The sequence below is a fragment of the Scyliorhinus torazame genome, chromosome 26 (assembly GCF_047496885.1).
Source record: "Scyliorhinus torazame isolate Kashiwa2021f chromosome 26, sScyTor2.1, whole genome shotgun sequence".
In the NCBI taxonomy this organism is placed as follows: domain Eukaryota; kingdom Metazoa; phylum Chordata; class Chondrichthyes; order Carcharhiniformes; family Scyliorhinidae; genus Scyliorhinus; species Scyliorhinus torazame.
In genome coordinates, this window is record NC_092732.1 from 28,763,523 (window position 1) to 28,780,472 (window position 16,950).

At 39.9% G+C, this 16,950-nt stretch overlaps 1 protein-coding gene across 1 annotated transcript in view; it reads left to right on the forward strand.

The window, feature by feature from the left end:
* Positions 1-16,950, forward strand: part of dcst2 (DC-STAMP domain containing 2) — a 69,605-nt gene that overhangs the window by 15,665 nt on the left and 36,990 nt on the right. Inside the window, exon 3 of the mRNA XM_072490564.1 lies at positions 11,903-12,004. Within this exon, the coding sequence (XP_072346665.1) occupies positions 11,903-12,004 (102 nt within the window). The remainder of the gene's footprint in view (positions 1-11,902; positions 12,005-16,950) is intronic.

Below are 16,950 nucleotides of genomic sequence, written 5' to 3' on the forward strand. Positions count from 1 at the left end.
CACTACAGATATTTATATACGCACCCATTTATCAACACCCATTTCTTAAAGGGACTCTCACTACAGATATTTATATACGCACCCATTTATCAACACCCATTTCTTAAAGGGACTCTCACTACAGATATTTATATACACACCCATTTATCAACACCCATTTCTTAAAGGGACTCTCACTACAGATATTTATATACGCACCCATTTATCAACACCCATTTCTTAAAGGGACTCTCACTGCAGATATTTATATACGCACCCATTTATCAACACTCATTTCTTAAAGGGACTCTCGCTACAGATATTTATATACGCACCCATTTATCAACACCCATTTCTTAAAGGGACTCTCACTACAGATATTTATATACGCACCCATTTATCAACACCCATTTCTTAAAGGTACTCTCACTACAGATATTTATATACGCACCCATTTATCAACACCCATTTCTTAAAGGGACTCTCACTACAGATATTTATATACGCACCCATTTATCAACACCCATTTCTTAAAGGGACTCTCACTACAGATATTTATATACACACCCATTTATCAACACCCATTTCTTAAAGGGACTCTCTCTGCAGATATTTATATACACACCCATTTATCAACACCCATTTCTTAAAGGGACTCTCACTACAGATATTTATATACGCACCCATTTATCAACACCCATTTCTTAAAGGGACTCTCACTACAGATATTTATATACACACCCATTTATCAACACCCATTTCTTAAAGGGACTCTCACTACAGATATTTATATACGCACCCATTTATCAACACCCATTTCTTAAAGGGACTCTCACTACAGATATTTATATACACACCCATTTATCAACACCCATTTCTTAAAGGGACTCTCACTACAGATATTTATATACACACCCATTTATCAACACCCATTTCTTAAAGGGACTCTCACTACAGATATTTATATACGCACCCATTTATCAACACCCATTTCTTAAAGGTACTCTCACTACAGATATTTATATACGCACCCATTTATCAACACCCATTTCTTAAAGGGACTCTCACTGCAGATATTTATATACACACCCATTTATCAACACCCATTTGTTAAAGGTACTCTCACTACAGATATTTGTATACGATCCCATTTATCAACACCCATTTCTTAAAGGTACTCTCACTACAGATATTTAAATACGCACCCATTTATCAACACCCATTTCTTAAAGGTACTCTCGCTACAGATATTTATATACGCACCCATTTATCAACACCCATTTCCTAAAGGTACTCTCACTACAGATATTTAAATACACACCCATTTATCAACACCCATTTCTTAAAGGGACTCTCACTACAGATATTTATATACGCACCCATTTATCAACACCCATTTCTTAAAGGTACTCTCACTACAGATATTTATATACACACCCATTTATCAACACCCATTTCTGAAAGGGACTCTCACTACAGATATTTATATACGCACCCATTTATCAACACCCATTTCTTAAAGGTACTCTCACTACAGATATTTATATACGCACCCATTTATCAACACCCATTTCTTAAAGGTACTCTCACTACAGATATTTATATACGCACCCATTTATCAACACCCATTTCTTAAAGGTACTCTCACTACAGATATTTATAGACACACCCATTTATCAACACCCATTTCTTAAAGGGACTCTCACTACAGATATTTATATACACACCCATTTATCAACACCCATTTCTTAAAGGGACTCTCACTACAGATATTTATATACGCACCCATTTATCAACACCCATTTCTTAAAGGTACTCTCACTACAGATATTTATATACGCACCCATTTATCAACACCCATTTCTTAAAGGTACTCTCACTACAGATATTTATATACACACCCATTTATCAACACCCATTTCTTAAAGGGACTCTCTCTGCAGATATTTATATACACACCCATTTATCAACACCCATTTCTTAAAGGTACTCTCACTACAGATATTTATATACGCACCTATTTATCAACACCCATTTCTTAAAGGTACTCTCACTACAGATATTTATATACACACCCATTTATCAACACCCATTTCTTAAAGGGACTCTCACTGCAGATATTTATATACACACCCATTTATCAACACCCATTTCTTAAAGGGACTCTCACTACAGATATTTATATACACACCCATTTATCAACACCCATTTCTTAAAGGTACTCTCACTACAGATATTTATATACGCACCCATTTATCAACACCCATTTCTTAAAGGTACTCTCACTACAGATATTTATATACGCACCCATTTATCAACACCCATTTCTTAAAGGGACTCTCACTGCAGATATTTATATACGCACCCATTTATCAACACCCATTTCTTAAAGGTACTCTCACTACAGATATTTATATACGCACCCATTTATCAACACCCATTTCTTAAAGGTACTCTCGCTACAGATATTTATATACGCACCCATTTATCAACACCCATTTCCTAAAGGTACTCTCACTACAGATATTTAAATACACACCCATTTATCAACACCCATTTCTTAAAGGGACTCTCACTACAGATATTTATATATGCACCCATTTATCAACACCCATTTCTTAAAGGTACTCTCACTACAGATATTTATATACACACCCATTTATCAACACCCATTTCTTAAAGGGACTCTCACTACAGATATTTATATATGCACCCATTTATCAACACCCATTTCTTAAAGGTACTCTCACTACAGATATTTATATACGCACCCATTTATCAACACCCATTTCTTAAAGGTACTCTCACTACAGATATTTATATACGCACCCATTTATCAACACCCATTTCTAAAAGGTACTCTCACTACAGATATTTATATACACACCCATTTATCAACACCCATTTCTTAAAGGTACTCTCACTACAGATATTTATATACACACCCATTTATCAACACCCATTTCTTAAAGGTACTCTCACTACAGATATTTATATACACACCCATTTATCAACACCCATTTCTTAAAGGTACTCTCACTACAGATATTTATATACACACCCATTTATCAACACCCATTTCTTAAAGGTACTCTCACTACAGATATTTATATACACACCCATTTATCAACACCCATTTCTTAAAGGGACTCTCACTGCAGATATTTATATACACACCCATTTATCAACACCCATTTCTTAAAGGTACTCTCATTACAGATATTTATATACGATCCCATTTATCAACACCCATTTCTTAAAGGTACTCTCACTACAGATATTTATATACGCACCCATTTATCAACACCCATTTCTTAAAGGTACTATCGCTACAGATATTTATATACGCACCCATTTATCAACACCCATTTCCTAAAGGTACTCTCACTACAGATATTTAAATACACACCCATTTATCAACACCCATTTCTTAAAGGGACTCTCACTACAGATATTTATATACGCACCCATTTATCAACACCCATTTCTTAAAGGTACTCTCACTACAGATATTTATATACACACCCATTTATCAACACCCATTTCTTAAAGGGACTCTCACTACAGATATTTATATACGCACCCATTTATCTACACCCATTTCTTAAAGGTACTCTCACTACAGATATTTATATACGCACCCATTTATCAACACCCATTTATTAAAGGTACTCTCACTACAGATATTTATATACGCACCCATTTATCAACACCCATTTCTTAAAGGTACTCTCACTACAGATATTTATATACACACCCATTTATCAACACCCATTTCTTAAAGGGACTCTCTCTGCAGATATTTATATACACACCCATTTATCAACACCCATTTCTTAAAGGTACTCTCACTACAGATATTTATATACGCACCTATTTATCAACACCCATTTCTTAAAGGTACTCTCACTACAGATATTTATATACACACCCATTTATCAACACCCATTTCTTAAAGGGACTCTCACTGCAGATATTTATATCCACACCCATTTATCAACACCCATTTCTTAAAGGGACTCTCACTACAGATATTTATATACACACCCATTTATCAACACCCATTTCTTAAAGGGACTCTCACTACAGATATTTATATACGCACCCATTTATCAACACCCATTTCTTAAAGGTACTCTCACTACAGATATTTATATACGCACCCATTTATCAACACCCATTTCTTAAAGGTACTCTCACTACAGATATTTATATACACACCCATTTATCAACACCCATTTCTTAAAGGGACTCTCTCTGCAGATATTTATATACACACCCATTTATCAACACCCATTTCTTAAAGGTACTCTCACTACAGATATTTATATACGCACCTATTTATCAACACCCATTTCTTAAAGGTACTCTCACTACAGATATTTATATACACACCCATTTATCAACACCCATTTCTTAAAGGGACTCTCACTGCAGATATTTATATACACACCCATTTATCAACACCCATTTCTTAAAGGGACTCTCACTACAGATATTTATATACACACCCATTTATCAACACCCATTTCTTAAAGGTACTCTCACTACAGATATTTATATACGCACCCATTTATCAACACCCATTTCTTAAAGGTACTCTCACTACAGATATTTATATACACACCCATTTATCAACACCCATTTCTTAAAGGGACTCTCACTGCAGATATTTATATACACACCCATTTATCAACACCCATTTCTTAAAGGTACTCTCACTACAGATATTTATATACGCACCCATTTATCAACACCCATTTCTTACAGGGACTCTCACTACAGATATTTATATACGCACCCATTTATCAACACCCATTTCTTAAAGGTACTCTCACGACAGATATTTATATACGCACCCATTTATCAACACCCATTTCTTAAAGCTACTCTCACTACAGATATTTATATACGCACCCATTTATCAACACCCATTTCTTAAAGGTACTCTCACTACAGATATTTATATACGCACCCATTTATCAACACCCATTTCTTAAAGGTACTCTCGCTACAGATATTTATATACGCACCCATTTATCAACACCCATTTCCTAAACGTACTCTCACTACAGATATTTAAATACACACCCATTTATCAACACCCATTTCTTAAAGGGACTCTCACTACAGATATTTATATACGCACCCATTTATCAACACCCATTTCTTAAAGGTACTCTCACTACAGATATTTATATACTCACCCATTTATCAACACCCATTTCTTAAAGGGACTCTCACTACAGATATTTATATACGCACCCATTTATCAACACCCATTTCTTAAAGGTACTCTCACTACAGATATTTATATACGCACCCATTTATCAACAACCATTTCTTAAAGGGACTCTCACTACAGATATTTATATACGCACCCATTTATCAACACCCATTTCTTAAAGGGACTCTCACTACAGATATTTATATACGCACCCATTTATCAACACCCATTTCTTAAAGGTACTCTCACTACAGATATTTATATACACACCCATTTATCAACACCCATTTCTTAAAGGGACTCTCACACAGATATTTATATACGCACCCATTTATCAACACCCATTTCTTAAAGGGACTCTCACTACAGATATTTATATACGCACCCATTTATCAACACCCATTTCTTAAAGGGACTCTCACTACAGATGTTTATGTACGCACCCATTTATCAACACCCATTTCTTAAAGGGACTCTCACTACAGATATTTATATACACACCCATTTATCAACACCCATTTCTTAAAGGGACTCTCACTACAGATATTTATATACGCACCCATTTATCAACACCCATTTCTTAAAGGGACTCTCACTACAGATATTTATATACGCACCCATTTATCAACACCCATTTCTTAAAGGGACTCTCACTACAGATATTTATATACGCACCCATTTATCATCACCCATTTCTTAAAGGGACTCTCACTACAGATATTTATATACGCACCCATTTATCAACACCCATTTCTTAAAGGTACTCTCACTACAGATATTTATATACACACCCATTTATCAACACCCATTTCTTAAAGGGACTCTCACTACAGATATTTATATACACACCCATTTATCAACACCCATTTCTTAAAGGGACTCTCACTACAGATATTTATATACGCACCCATTTATCAACACCCATTTCTTAAAGGGACTCTCACTACAGATATTTATATACGCACCCATTTATCAACACCCATTTCTTAAAGGGACTCTCACTACAGATATTTATATACGCACCCATTTATCAACACCCATTTCTTAAAGGGACTCTCACTACAGATATTTATATACGCACCCATTTATCAACACCCATTTCTTAAAGGGACTCTCACTACAGATATTTATATACGCACCCATTTATCAACACCCATTTCTTAAAGGGACTCTCACTACAGATATTTATATACACACCCATTTATCAACACCCATTTCTTAAAGGGACTCTCACTACAGATATTTATATACGCACCCATTTATCAACACCCATTTCTTAAAGGTACTCTCACTACAGATATTAATATACGCACCCATTTATCAACACCCATTTCTTAAAGGGACTCTCACTACAGATATTTATATACGCACCCATTTATCAACACCCATTTCTTAAAGGTACTCTCACTACAGATATTTAAATACACACCCATTTATCAACACCCATTTCTTAAAGGTACTCTCACTACAGGTATTTATATACACACCCATTTATCAACACCCATTTCTTAAAGGTACTCTCACTACAGATATTTATATACACACCCATTTATCAACACCCATTTCTTAAAGGTACTCTCACTACAGATATTTATATACACACCCATTTATCAACACCCATTTCTTAAAGGTACTCTCAGTACAGATATTTATATACACACCCATTTATCAACACCCATTTCTTAAGGGTACTCTCACTACAGATATTTATATACGCACCCATTTATAAACACCCATTTCTTAAAGGGACTCTCACTACAGATATTTATATACACACCCATTTATCAACACCCATTTCTTAAAGGGACTCTCACTACAGATATTTATATACGCACCCATTTATCAACACCCATTTCTTAAAGGTACTCTCACTACAGATATTTATATACGCACCCATTTATCAACACCCATTTCTTAAAGGGACTCTCACTACAGATATTTATATACGCCCCCATTTATCAACACCCATTTCTTAAAGGGACTCTCACTACAGATATTTATATACGCACCCATTTATCAACACCCATTTCTTAAAGGGACTCTCACTACAGATATTTATATACGCACCCATTTATCAACACCCATTTCTTAAAGGGACTCTCACTACAGATATTTATATACGCACCCATTTATCAACACCCATTTCTTAAACGGACTCTCACTACAGATATTTATATACGCACCCATTTATCAACACCCATTTCTTAAAGGTACACTCACTACAGATATTTATATACACACCCATTTATCAACACCCATTTCTTAAAGGGACTCTCACTACAGATATTTATATACACACCCATTTATCAACACCCATTTCTTAAAGGGACTCTCACTACAGATATTTATATACGCACCCATTTATCAACACCCATTTCTTAAAGGGACTCTCACTACAGATATTTATATACGCACCCATTTATCAACACCCATTTTTTAAAGGGACTCTCACTACAGATATTTATATACGCACCCATTTATCAACACCCATTTCTTAAAGGGACTCTCACTAAAGATATTTATATACACACCCATTTATCAACACCCATTTCTTAAAGGGACTCTCACTACAGATATTTATATACACCCCCATTTATAAACACCCATTTCTTAAAGGTACTCTCACTACAGGTATTTATACACACACCCATTTATCAACACCCATTTCTTAAAGGGACTCTCACTACAGATATTTATATACACCCCCATTTATAAACACCCATTTCTTAAAGGTACTCTCACTACAGATATTTATATACGCACCTATTTATCAACACCCATTTCTTAAAGGGACTCTCACTACAGATATTTATATACACCCCCATTTATAAACACCCATTTCTTAAAGGTACTCTAACTACAGATATTTATATACAGACCCATTTATCAACACCCATTTCTTAAAGGGACTCTCACTACAGATATTTATATACACCCATTTATCAACACCCATTTCTTAAAGGTACTCTCACTACAGATATTTATATACGCACCCATTTATCAACACCCATTTCTTAAAGGTACTCTCACTACAGATATTTATATACGCACCCATTTATCAACACCCATTTCTTAAAGGGACTCTCACTACAGATATTTATATACGCACCCATTTATCAACACCCATTTCTTAAAGGGACTCTCACTACAGATATTTATATACACACCCATTTATCAACACCCATTTCTTAAAGGTACTCTCGCTACAGATATTTATATACACACCCATTTATCAACACCCATTTCTTAAAGGGACTCTCACTACAGATATTTATATACGCACCCATTTATCAACACCCATTTCTTAAAGGTACTCTCACTACAGATATTTATATACGCACCCATTTATCAACACCCATTTCTTAAAGGGACTCTCACTACAGATATTTATATACACCCCCATTTATAAACACCCATTTCTTAAAGGTACTCTCACTACAGATATTTATATACACACCCATTTATCAACACCCATTTCTTAAAGGGACTCTCACTACAGATATTTATATACACACCCATTTATCAACACCCATTTCTTAAAGGTACTCTCACTACAGATATTTATATACACACCCATTTATCAACACCCATTTCTTAAAGGGACTCTCACTACAGATATTTATATACGCACCCATTTATCAACACCCATTTCTTAAAGGGACTCTCACTACAGATATTTATATACACCCCCATTTATAAACACCCATTTCTTAAAGGTACTCTCACTACAGATATTTATATACACACCCATTTATCAACACCCATTTCTTAAAGGGACTCTCACTACAGATATTTATATACACACCCATTTATCAACACCCAATTCTTAAAGGTACTCTCACTACAGATGTTTATATACGCACCCATTTATCAACACCCATTTCTTAAAGGTACTCTCACTACAGATATTTATATACGCACCCATTTATCAACACCCATTTCTTAAAGGTACTCTCACTACAGATATTTATATACACACCCATTTATCAACACCCATTTCTTAAAGGGACTCTCTCTGCAGATATTTATATACACACCCATTTATCAACACCCATTTCTTAAAGGTACTCTCACTACAGATATTTATATACGCACCTATTTATCAACACCCATTTCTTAAAGGTACTCTCACTACAGATATTTATAGACACACCCATTTATCAACACCCATTTCTTAAAGGGACTCTCACTGCAGATATTTATATACACACCCATTTATCAACACCCATTTCTTAAAGGGACTCTCACTACAGATATTTATATACACACCCATTTATCAACACCCATTTCTTAAAGGTACTCTCACTACAGATATTTATATACGCACCCATTTATCAACACCCATTTCTTAAAGGTACTCTCACTACAGATATTTATTTACACACCCATTTATCAACACCCATTTCTTAAAGGGACTCTCACTGCAGATATTTATATACACACCCATTTATCAACACCCATTTCTTAAAGGTACTCTCACTACAGATATTTATATACGCACCCATTTATCAACACCCATTTCTTAAAGGTACTCTCGCTACAGATATTTATATACGCACCCATTTATCAACACCCATTTCCTAAAGGTACTCTCACTACAGATATTTAAATACACACCCATTTATCAACACCCATTTCTTAAAGGGACTCTCACTACAGATATTTATATACGCACCCATTTATCAACACCCATTTCTTAAAGGTACTCTCACTACAGATATTTATATACACACCCATTTATCAACACCCATTTCTTAAAGGGACTCTCACTACAGATATTTATATACGCACCCATTTATCAACACCCATTTCTTAAAGGTACTCTCACTACAGATATTTATATACGCACCCATTTATCAACACCCATTTCTTAAAGGTACTCTCACTACAGATATTTATATACGCACCCATTTATCAACACCCATTTCTTAAAGGTACTCTCACTACAGATATTTATATACACACCCATTTATCAACACCCATTTCTTAAAGGTACTCTCACTACAGATATTTATATACACACCCATTTATCAACACCCATTTCTTAAAGGTACTCTCACTACAGATATTTATATACACACCCATTTATCAACACCCATTTCTTAAAGGTACTCTCACTACAGATATTTATATACACACCCATTTATCAACACCCATTTCTTAAAGGTACTCTCACTACAGATATTTATATACACACCCATTTATCAACACCCATTTCTTAAAGGGACTCTCACTGCAGATATTTATATACACACCCATTTATCAACTACCATTTCTTAAAGGGACTCTCACTACAGATATTTATATACGCACCCATTTATCAACACCCTTTTCTTAAAGGTACTCTCACTACAGATATTTATATACGCACCCATTTATCAACACCCATTTCTTAAAGGTACTCTCACTACAGATATTTATATACGCACCCATTTATCAACACCCATTTCTTAAAGGTACTCTCACTACAGATATTTATATACACACCCATTTATCAACACCCATTTCTTAAAGGTACTCTCACTACAGATATTTATATACACACCCATTTATCAACACCCATTTCTTAAAGGTACTCTCACTACAGATATTTATATACACACCCATTTATCAACACCCATTTCTTAAAGGTACTCTCACTACAGATATTTATATACGCACCCATTTATCAACACCCATTTCTTAAAGGGACTCTCACTACAGATATTTATATACACCCCCATTTATAAACACCCATTTCTTAAAGGTACTCTAACTACAGATATTTATATACAGACCCATTTATCAACACCCATTTCTTAAAGGGACTCTCACTACAGATATTTATATACACCCATTTATCAACACCCATTTCTTAAAGGTACTCTCACTACAGATATTTATATACGCACCCATTTATCAACACCCATTTCTTAAAGGTACTCTCACTACAGATATTTATATACGCACCCATTTATCAACACCCATTTCTTAAAGGGACTCTCACTACAGATATTTATATACGCACCCATTTATCAACACCCATTTCTTAAAGGGACTCTCACTACAGATATTTATATACGCACCCATTTATAAACACCCATTTCTTAAAGGGACTCTCACTACAGGTATTTATATACACACCCATTTATCAACACCCATTTCTTAAAGGGACTCTCACACGACACTTAGAACTTCAGAAGCAGGAGCAGGAATTTTAGCCTCGCGAGTTTGCTTTACCCTTCACTGTGATCATGGCTGATCTCATCCTAGCCTCAACTCCACCGTCCTGCCCGTTGTCCATAACAACCCTTCAACCCATTACCGGTTAAAAGTCGGGCTAATTCCTCCTTTAATTGACTCACTATCCCAGCATCCTCTGGGGGAGTGAACTCTGGAGATTCACGACCCTTTGGGAGAAGTAGTTCCACCTCAACGCAGTTTTAAATTACCTCGCTCTCACCCTGAGACTGTGACGTCTGACACCGTTCCTGGATCTTGGCCCTGTGTGAGGAATTACGGTGCCCAATCTCCCAGCTTTTCCACGGCAGGTCCCTCAGGGTTGGGTGTTCGATGCCGGCCCCTTGACACAAAGCACCGAGGGAAACACCCAAAGCAGGCAGGCTAAGATTCTGTTCTCAATCTGTTCTGCGAGACGCACGATTGTTCGCGTGGAATCACCTTCAAAGTGCGAGCCTCTTTCTTCGTCTTCCCCAGCGGCCCTGAATAAGATCAAGACTATCGCCAAGTCAGCAAAAGGAGTCGGAGATCGAGTGAAGAAGTTTTTCATTTCGATGAAGAATTCAATCAAACACATAGGTACAGCAAAGCGCGATCCCACCCCCCTCTCTCAAAGGCTGAAACGCCCAAATCCTCAAACACTCCCAGGACAGGTGCAGCACGGGGTTAGATACAGAGTAAAGCTCCCTCCACACTGTCCCCATCAAACACTCCCAGGACAGGTACAGCACGGGGTTAGATACAGAGTAAAGCTCCCTCTACACTGTCCCCATCAAACACTCCCAGGACAGGTACAGCACGGGGTTAGATACAGAGTAAAGCTCCCTCCACACTGTCCCCATCAAACACTCCCAGGACAGGTACAGCACGGGGTTAGATACAGAGTAAAGCTCCCTCTACACTGTCCCCATCAAACACTCCCAGGACAGGTACAGCACGGGGTTAGATACAGAGTAAAGCTCCCTCTACACTGTCCCCATCAAACACTCCCAGGACAGGTACAGCACGGGGTTAGATACAGAGTAAAGCACCCTCTACACTGTCCCCATCAAACACTCCCAGGACAGGTACAGCACGGGGTTAGATACAGAGTAAAGCTCCCTCTACACTGTCCCCATCAATCACTCCCAGGACAGGTACAGCATGGGGTTAGATACAGAGTAAAGCTCCCTCTACACTGTCCCCATCAAACACTCCCAGGACAGGTACAGCACGGGGTAAGATATAGAGTAAAGCTCCCTCTACACTGTCCCCGTCAAACACTCCCAGGACAGGTACAGCACGGGGTTAGATACAGAGTAAAGCTCCCTCTGCACTTTCCCCATCAAACACTCCCAGGACAGGTACAGCACGGGGTTAGATACAGAGTAAAGCTCCCTCTACACTGTCCCCATCAAACACTCCCAGGACAGATACAGCACGGGGTTAGATACAGAGTAAAGCTCCCTCTACTCTGTCCCCATCAAACACTCCCAGGACAGGTACAGCACGGGGTTAGATACAGAGTAAAGCTCCCTCTGCACTGTCCCCATCAAACACTCCCAGGACAGGTACAGCACGGGGTTAGATACAGAGTAAAGCTCCCTCTACACTGTCCCCATCAAACACTCCCAGGACAGGGACAGCACGGGGTTAGATACAGACTAAAGCTCCCTCTACACTGTCCCCATCAAACACTCCCAGGACAGGGACAGCATGAGGTAAGATACCGAGTAAAGCTCCCTCTACACTGCCCCCATCAATCACTCCCAGGTCAGATCGCGGGTTTGGAAGGTTCTGTCGAAGGCGAGTGGCCGCGGTGCGTCTTGTAGACGGTGCACACGGCTGTCGCTGTGCGTCGGGGGGTGGGGGTGGGGGGGGGGGGGAGTGAATGTCGGCGGTTAGCGTGTCGATCGAGCGGGGCTGATTTGTCCTGGATGGTGTCGAGCTTCTCGAGTGTCGTTGGGAGCCGCGCTCATCCAGGCGAGTGGAGAGTCTCCCATCGCACTCCTGACTTGTGTCCTTGTAGATGGTGGACAGGCTTTGGGGGGTGGGGGGGGGGGGGGGTGGATGTGAACAAATCACTGAAGGGGACAGGACAGGTGGGAGAGAGTCGTCAATAAAGCACATTGCATTCTGGGATTTATTCACAGCAGCAGAGAGATTTGACAGCGATGTTCAAAATCTCGAGGGGGATGAACAGGATAGACAGGAAAAACTGTTGCCATAGATTCGAGAGCCAGAGGGGGCATAGATTTGAAGTAATTTATAAAAGAAACGGTGGAGACAGGAGGGGATCGCTTTTCACACAACGACTGGTTTGTATCGGACCTCCCCTGGCAGCCTCAGAAAGGCCAGGAGGGGAAAAAGTACTATTGGGATTGCTCGGGGGTCTCGGAAAAGTCAGGTCTGTGTCTCTCACCCTCTTGCGATTGTGTGTTCTGACGTCTCCTGCAGGATGTTTGAGGCGAGGGACGCCGACAGTGTCCCTGCTGATTTCACCTGCGGGAAGTGCACCCATCTCCAGCTCCTCAGAAACCGCGTTAGGGAACTGGAGCCGGAGCTGGATGAACTTCGGATCATTCGGGAGGCAGAGGTGGTCATAGATAGAAGCTTCAGGGATGTAGTTACTCCGAAGAATAAAGATAGATGGGTGACGTTGAGAGGGGCTGGGAGGAAGCAGTCAGTACAGGGACCCCCTGTGGCCGTTCCCCTTAGTAACAAGTATACCACTTTGGATACTGTTCGGGGGAGGGGACTTACCAGGGGTAAGCCATGGGGTACAGATCTCTGGCACAGAGTCTGTCCCTGTTGCTCAGAAGGGAAGGGGGGAGAGGAGTAGATCATTAGTCATAGGAGACTCCATAGTTAGGGGGATAGATAGGAGATTCTGTGGGAACGAGAGGTTGGTGTGTTGCCTCCCAGGTGCCAGGGTGCGTGATGTCTCGGATCGTGTTTTCGGGATCCTTAAGGGGGAGGGGGAGCAGCCCCAAGTCGTGGTCCACATAGGTACCAACGAGTTAATTTCTCTGGGTTGTTATCCGTGCCACGTGATAGCGAGACGAGGAATGGGGAGAGAGAGGAGTTGAACACGTGGCTACAGGGATGGGACAGGAGGGAGGGTTGCAAATTTCTGGATAATTGGGGCTCATTCTGGGGTTGGTGGGACCTCTACAAATGGGATGGTCTACACCTGGACCAGAGGGGTACCAATATTCTGGGGGGGGAAATTTGCTAATGCTCTTCGGGAGGGTTTAAACTAGTTCAGCAGGGGCTTGGGAACCTGAATTGTAGCTCCAGTATACAGGAGGTTGAGAGTAGTGAGGTCATGAGTAAGGCTTCAAAGTTGCAGGAGTGTACCGGCAGGCAGGAAGGCGGTTTAAAGTGTGTCTTCTTCAATGCCAGGAGCATCCGGAATAAGGTGGGTGAACTTGCGGCATGGGTTGGTACCTGGGACTTCGATGTTGCGGCCATTTCGGAGACATGGATAGAGCAGGGACAGGAATGGTTGTTGCAGGTGCCGGGGTTTAGATATTTCAGTAAGCTCAGGGAAGGCGGTAAAAGAGGGGGAGGGATGGCATTGTTAGTCAAGGACAGTATTACAGTGGCAGAAAGGACGTTTGATGAGGACTCGTCTACCGAGGTAGTATGGGCTGCGGTTAGAAACAGGAAAGGAGAGGTCACCCTGTTAGGGGTTTTCTATAGGCCTCCGAAAAGTTCCAGAGATGTAGAGGAAAGGATTGCAAAGATGATTCTGGATAGGAGCAAAAGCAACTGGGTAGTTGTTATGGGGGACTTTAACTTTCCAAATATTGACTGGAAACGCTATAGTTCGAGTACTTTAGATGGGTCTGTTTTTGTCCAATGTGTGCAGGAGGGTTTCCTGACACAGTATGTAGATAGGCCAACGAGAGGCGAGGCCATATTGGATTTGGTACTGGGTAATGAACCAGGACAGGTGTTAGATTTGGAGGTAGGTGAGCACTTTGGTGATCGTGACCACAATTCGATTACGTTTACTTTAGTGATGGAAAGGGATAGGTATATACCGCAGGGCAAGAGTTATATCTGGGGGAAAGGCAATTATGATGCGATGAGGCAAGACTTAGGATGCATCGGATGGAGAGGAAAACTGCAGGGGATGGGCACAATGGAAATGTAGAGCTTGTTCAAGGAACAGCTACTGCGTGTCCTTGATAAGTATGTACCTGTCAGGCAGAGAGGAAGTGGTCGAGTGAGGGAACCGTGGTTTACTAAAGCAGGCGAAACACTCGTCAAGAGGAAGAAGGAGACTTATGTAAAGATGAAACATGAAGGTTCAGTTAGGGCGCTCGAGAGTTACAAATTAGCTAGGAAGGACCTAAAGAGAGAGCTAAGAAGAGCCAGGAGGGGACATGAGAAGTCTTTGGCAGGTAGGATCAAGGATAACCCTAAAACTTTCTATAGATATGTCAGGAATAAAAGAATGACTAGAGTAAGAGTAGGGCCAGTCAAGGACAGTAGTGGGAAGTTGTGCTTGGAGTCCGAGAAGATAGGAGAGGTGCTAAATGAATATTTTGCGTCAGTATTCACACAGGAAAAAGACAATGTTGTCGAGGAGAATACTGAGATTCAGGCTACTAGACGAGAAGGGCTTGAGGTTCATAAGGAGGAGGTGTTAGCAATTCTGGAAAGTGTGAAAATAGATAAGTCACCTGGGCCGGATGGGATTTATCCTAGGATTCCCTGGGAAGCTAGGGAGGAGATTGCTGAGCCTTTGGCTTTGATCTTTAAGTCATCTTTGTCTACAGGAATAGTGCCAGAAGACTGGAGGATAGCAAATGTTGTCCCCTTGTTCAAGAAGGGGAGTAGAGACAACCCCGGTAACTATAGACCAGTGAGCCTTACTGCTGTTGTGGGCAAAATCTTGGAAAGGTTTATAAGAGATAGGATGTATAATCATCTGGAAAGGAATAATTTGATTATAGATAGTCAACACGGTTTTGTGAAGGGTAGGTCGTGCCTCACAAACCTTGTTGAGTTCTTTGAGAAGGTGACCAAACAGGTGGATGAGGGTAAAGCAGTTGATGTGGTGTATATGGATTTCAGTAAAGCATTTGATAAGGTTCCCCACGGTAGGCTACTGCAGAAAATACGGAGGCTGGGGATTGAGGGTGATTTAGCAGTTTGGATCAGAAATTGGCTAGCTGGAAGAAGACAAAGGGTGGTGGTTGATGGGAAATGTTCAGACTGGAGTCCAGTTACTGGTGGTGTACCACAAGGATCTGTTTCGGGGCCGCTGCTGTTTGTCATTTTTATAAATGACCTGGAGGAGGGCGTAGAAGGATGGGTGAGTAAATTTGCAGATGACACTAAAGTCGGTGGAGTTGTGGACAGTGCGGAAGGATGTTACAAGTTACAGAGGGACATAGATAAGCTGCAGCGCTGGGCTGAGAGGTGGCAAATGGAGTTTAATGCAGAAAAGTGTGAGGTGATTCATTTTGGAAGGAATAACAGGAAGACAGAGTACTGGGCTAATGGTAAGATTCTTGGCAGTGTGGATGAGC